The sequence below is a fragment of the Eptesicus fuscus genome, chromosome 5 (genome assembly GCF_027574615.1).
Source record: "Eptesicus fuscus isolate TK198812 chromosome 5, DD_ASM_mEF_20220401, whole genome shotgun sequence".
In the NCBI taxonomy this organism is placed as follows: Eukaryota; Metazoa; Chordata; class Mammalia; order Chiroptera; family Vespertilionidae; genus Eptesicus; species Eptesicus fuscus.
This window is the reverse complement of record NC_072477.1, coordinates 88,018,617-88,023,921: the sequence shown is the minus strand read 5'-3', so window position 1 is coordinate 88,023,921 and position 5,305 is coordinate 88,018,617. Positions and strand designations below refer to the sequence as shown.

The 5,305-nt window shown below is 45.6% G+C and overlaps 1 protein-coding gene across 3 annotated transcripts; it reads left to right on the top strand.

Moving 5' to 3' along the window:
- Window positions 1-1,986: 1,986 nt before the first annotated feature.
- CFL2 (cofilin 2) lies at window positions 1,987-4,744 on the top strand. 3 transcript variants are annotated; one of them, XM_054716539.1, is made up of 5 exons: window positions 1,987-2,104; window positions 2,721-2,823; window positions 3,173-3,480; window positions 3,600-3,676; window positions 3,770-4,744. In XM_054716539.1, the coding sequence occupies exons 3-5, from the start codon at window positions 3,221-3,223 to the stop codon at window positions 3,880-3,882; spliced, it is 450 nt and encodes a 149-aa protein (XP_054572514.1). In that variant the 5' UTR covers window positions 1,987-2,104; window positions 2,721-2,823; window positions 3,173-3,220; the 3' UTR covers window positions 3,883-4,744. The 3 variants fall into 3 exon arrangements, with proteins under 3 accessions (XP_054572514.1, XP_054572513.1, XP_054572515.1); XM_054716538.1 differs by lacking the exon at window positions 2,721-2,823; XM_054716540.1 differs by lacking the exons at window positions 1,987-2,104; window positions 2,721-2,823 and adding an exon at window positions 2,433-2,488.
- Window positions 4,745-5,305: the final 561 nt, after the last annotated feature.

Below are 5,305 nucleotides of genomic sequence, written 5' to 3'. Positions count from 1 at the left end.
AATCCCCAATAGGGGGCGTTCGGGGGGCAGCCGATTGATGATTCTCTCTCATCACTGATGTTTCTATCTATATCTTCTCCCTTCCTCTCTCTGAAATCAATAAAAATGTTTTTAAAAAAGAAAAATACATTCAACTTAACACCCTAGTTTAAAAAAAAAAAAGTGAAAGGTTTCATAAACTATAATGTACCAGCTATATGTTAAAGTATTATTATCTACTTGTGCTTGGGATTCATGCTTAGATATTAGAAAATTTCTTCTAAATTTTTTGTCTCTAAACTAAGTCATTCTTCCCATTAAGAAAATAAACACAACAATGGACATAAAAACTAGATCTATGTTTGCTGGGCAACCTCCATTTAAAATATGTTGAATTTTGCGCCGAAACCGGTTTGGCTCAGTGGATAGAGAGTTGGCCTGTGGACTGAAAGGTCCCAGGTTTGATTCCGGTCAAGGGCATGTACCTTGGTTGCGGTCACATCCCCAGTAGGGGTTGTGCAAGAGGCAACTGATCGATGTTTCTAACTCTCTATCCCTCTCTCTTCCTCTCTGTGAAAAATCAATAAAATATATTTTAAAAAAATAAATAAATAAAATATGTTGAATTTTGGATACAAGAATTTATCATTTTGTACAGACCAGGACATAACCCCTTCTCATTATGGTTTCCCATCCCTAAACTTACTTAATCCTGAGAAAGTATACCCACTATTTCCTGAGAAACACTGATATAGTAGGAAACTGAACTTTAAAGCTGGAAAGTACTTTAAAGATCATTTCATCAGAACTTGTTTTACACACCTAAGGTCTGCAGGGGTGGAAAGCCGTGGAGGTTACAGAGGTGGGGCAATGCCAACATTAATACCCAAATCTCTCCAACTCCCTGCCCCCAGCACACTGCACTTCTGGCTTAGTTTCCTTCAAGGTTTATCTGGACTTACTATTTTGTTCCCAACATTTTTAGGCAATAAAAATTCTACCTTTTGAGTGCAAGTCTTTTTTCACAAAATCAGTTTCACTACTGATCAGAGTTTTAAATTCATTTTACCGATTTTACAAATGAAGTAAGTAAAGTAGACATTGTAAATGGTAAGGAGAAACGTAGCATAAATCAGCCCAAAGTAATTAAATACTTAAAGTGTTTCATTTATAACATTTTCATTATAAACTCATGAGTTCATTTAAATACTTATGGACATTTTCCTCCAAGTATAAAGTGGCTTTTTATTTTTTCTATGACAAATGGCATCCCTGTTAAACAGGAAAAGGTTGGTTAGAGAAGAGCCTTGGCTGTTATACAAGCTGGGAGAGGGGATCGCCCAGCAGAGGGAGGAACCTCTGCTCTTGGGTCCCCTCCGTGACGCGGGCTGTCAGGCTGGGGCTTGCAGGAAAGACGACTCGCAGAGCCCAATCCACTCCTCGGAGGTCCAACACAGAAAAGGCTATCACCACGGGGTGTTACCGCCAATGTCCCCCCTATTATTTCCGCCACAGGCTTCAGACAGTGATTTTCCACCTGCTCATCGTTTTGTTTTTTCCGGAGTAATCCAACCAACTGGGTGACCCACCCCAGAGTGTTTCCCTTGTCTAGCTGGAGGAAGGAGATCTGACAACCCACCCCATCTCGCCTGGGGGGGCTTTCCAACATGACTCAAAAGGGTGGGATCCAGCCCCTTCCCAGGGAAACCACCGGTGGACCGGAGACACCTCGGTGCGTCACCCGCCTCCCGCGCCCCGGACCCGGGCGCAGCGCCCCGCGGAGGCAGCGCGGAGACGCCCCTCGGGAGCCGCGCTCCGCCGGGGACGCCGGCCGGGCGGTGCCGGGGGAAGGAGGCGGCTCCGCGCCGCAGGCCCGCCGGCGCGCGCCGGGGTCAGGTCGAGGACGCGGGCGGGGCGGAGGCGGAAGGGCCGGCCGGGGCGTGCCCACGTGACCGCCCGCCCGCGCCCGCAGCCCCCCAGCCGCCGCCGCCGCCGCCGCCGCCGCCTCTCGGGCTGCAGCTCCCGGCGTGCCCCGCACTCGCCGCTCCCCGCCCCTCCTCCTCCCCCTCCTCCCTGAGCCGCCGAGCCCGAGCCCAGCCGCGCAGCCACAGCCGCGGGCACTATGGTAAGGCGGGCGCGCCGGCCCGGGGGCCGGGGCCGGGGGTCGGGGCCGGGGCCGGGCGCGGCGAGCCTGCGAGCCTGGGAGGGAGACCGCCATTTTAACCCGATTTTGGCCTCAAGGGTGGGCGCTCCTGCCGCGCCCCGCTGCTGGGTCTCCGCCGGCCTGCCTTCCCGCCGTCTGGCTGGGCCCTGCCGCTGCTCGGATTCCTGGGGGCGGGAGGGCCGGGGCGCGGGCGCGGCGGGGGGCCCAGGCCGGCGGCGGGGGGCGGGGGGCGGGGGGCGGCCCCGGGAGCGGTGACCGGCGCGGGCGAGGCTGCGGAGCTGCCCCGCGCGCGCCGCGTTTGCCCTTCGCCGCCCGGTTTTCCCGAACACGCGCGATCTGAACGGGGTGCGTGCTCTGAAGCCCTGGCCGCAGGCTTTTGGCGAGGGTCCGGGCGGCCTGTGATGAAAACCCTTTCGGGGAGCTTGGGGGGGTGGGAAAGGTCTCGTTAAAATGCTCCCTCGGGCGGAAAGCTGCTGCCCCAGACCCGTTAGCCCGGCGCCTGCCTTCGCGCCGTGAGGCGGTTCTGGTGAAGCGGTGGGCGGTGTGGAGCTCACACTTGATTCTCTTTCCTTATGAGGAAACGGCACTGGCCGGATGACTTTAAAGAAAAAAAATAGCAGAAGCATTAACTGAAATCCAAGTGTTTTTTTAAGGCCTGCGGAGTTGACACAATACAGAAGGTATTTTTGCTGCTGCTCCCGAAGCTCTGACATCACCCAGTGAAAGAGGAAACATTTCAGGGATGGGACAGCTTGTGTTTGTCCCTTTCCATCGACCTCCCATTTACTTCAACCAGCGAACCGCTTTTAAAAGGGTGGGTGGGGCCGGACGAGGTAGAGTCCTTAGATGCATAACATACTGGCCCTTAAAATGTGGCAAATCTGATTGGACTGCTTGCACGGGAAGGTGCAATTTTTGATGTCCAGACTAAAGTGAATCCTCTCCAGGCAAATAGTAATTTTGGTTAAACCAAAATACTTGTTCTGATTTACTGTTCTTTTTTTGTTGTTGTTCTTTTTTTTTTTTTAGGCTTCTGGAGTTACAGTGAATGATGAAGTCATCAAAGTTTTTAATGATATGAAAGTAAGGAAATCTTCTACACAAGAAGAGATCAAAAAAAGAAAGAAAGCAGTTCTCTTCTGTTTAAGCGATGACAAAAGACAAATAATTGTAGAGGAAGCAAAGCAGATCTTGGTGGGTGACATTGGTGATACTGTAGAGGACCCCTACACATCTTTTGTGAAGTTGCTACCTCTGAATGATTGCCGATATGCTTTGTACGATGCCACATACGAAACAAAAGAGTCTAAGAAAGAAGACCTAGTATTTATATTCTGGTGTGTAAAAACAAAAGAAAAAAGTACTTTTAAAATGCAAGGATTGTTATTAACATAGTCAGTTTTGCCTTTGTTTTTCTTTTAAGTGGTATTCAACGATTATTTTTTTTCTTCTGTAGGGCTCCTGAAAGTGCACCTTTAAAAAGCAAGATGATTTATGCTAGCTCTAAAGATGCCATTAAGAAGAAATTTACAGGTACAAACATGGAATATTTTGTGCAGAGGAATTACTCTTTCTTAATTATAATAAGGTAATGGGGTCATGTTGTTTTTTTCTTCTTCTTTTTAGGTATTAAACATGAGTGGCAAGTAAATGGCTTGGATGACATAAAGGACCGTTCAACACTTGGAGAGAAATTGGGAGGCAACGTAGTAGTTTCACTTGAAGGAAAACCCTTATAAAATGACAGTCAAGTGCCATGTGGATCTTAAGGAGCTTCCATTTCTCCAGCTCAGTCAATTGGAATAGTATTAGGTTTTTGTTTTTGTTTTTCCTCTTCCCACTGGGTCCTTCCAACACAATGGATGAAGGAAATATCGTTCATGTAAGCAGCCTATCAGTGATTGCCATTAGACTGTTCAATGCTGTTACTTTGATGTAGAACCCAAGGAATGCCTTCCCCTGAAATTATAGCCAAAACAGCTGGTTACATGCCTCCCTTGCAGCAAGCACTACACTGAATGTGATTGTCAATGTGAATAGCTTAGGGTACTGCAAAGGGTAAGCTAATTGAATGCCTTGAAAGTATTATCCACTGGTCAGATGGTAAACTTTATTCAGTATTATTTATAGTTGCATTTGATTGCAGTTCTGTGAGGCTCCAGCATTCATACACCTCACCTGCCTTGGCAAGCCTGTTTTTGTGACATGGCAGCACGGATATAACACTATGCATTGAAAGCACTTTTTTTTTGTATTGAGTTTAACTTCCCACCTTCAAAAGGAATGCCAATTAAGTTGTGTTAACTGTGTCATCAACTTACCCTAGTAAGTCAGTGTTCATTCCTGTTACCTGCATATCTTCTGAAAAGAAGTAGCTGTTATTAATGCCTTTTTGTTTTCCATTGAGTGTACACTACTGAATAAGTGTAGGTAGGAGTTTTATGTTTACCATGTAAGTCTTGCAACACTAAAGATACTTTATCAGTCATGATGGCAATTTCTGTATAAAAGAGCCTTAAATGGAACGTTGTTTTTGAAATCAAACTCCCCACCCTCACAAAAATGGCCACTTTGCAATAAAAATTGTGGCATGTTACGGAACGTTGCCTTGTTTTCCTTGGACATTTTGCAAATGTTATGTGAAGCAAACAGCTATTATTAATCTCGGCATTGGTCATTTAAGAATTTTTTCGTACGACATTCATGCATGGTATTTTCCAGTTTTGTTGGGTTTATTTGGTTTGAAAAGATATACTATCCTAAAGCCAACTAATATAAAATATAGAGGGATACTTTTATAAGTATTAGTTTATTTCTTTATGTATTCATATGGAGATCAGAATTTTTTTTTTTTTGCACTTTGACATAAATACTCTCCAATACCTGATTTGTTCTTTGGATAAATTAGGGTAGTTATTTTTTAATTCACGTTTACATTTTTAAGTAGTAGAAGCAGGAAGCTCTTGTGTATTTGATTATAATAAAAATAATTTGTAAAATGTCCACAAGTTTAATAATACTTCTCATATTTAGGAACTTTTATTTTAGCTACTATTTCTTAATATATTTTACAAATTGGAAAAATAATAATTGATGTAGCAGTTTTAAACATTAGGAGTGGGGTTTGGCTGTGGTCCAGACTGCTCTCCTTATAGAGAATTT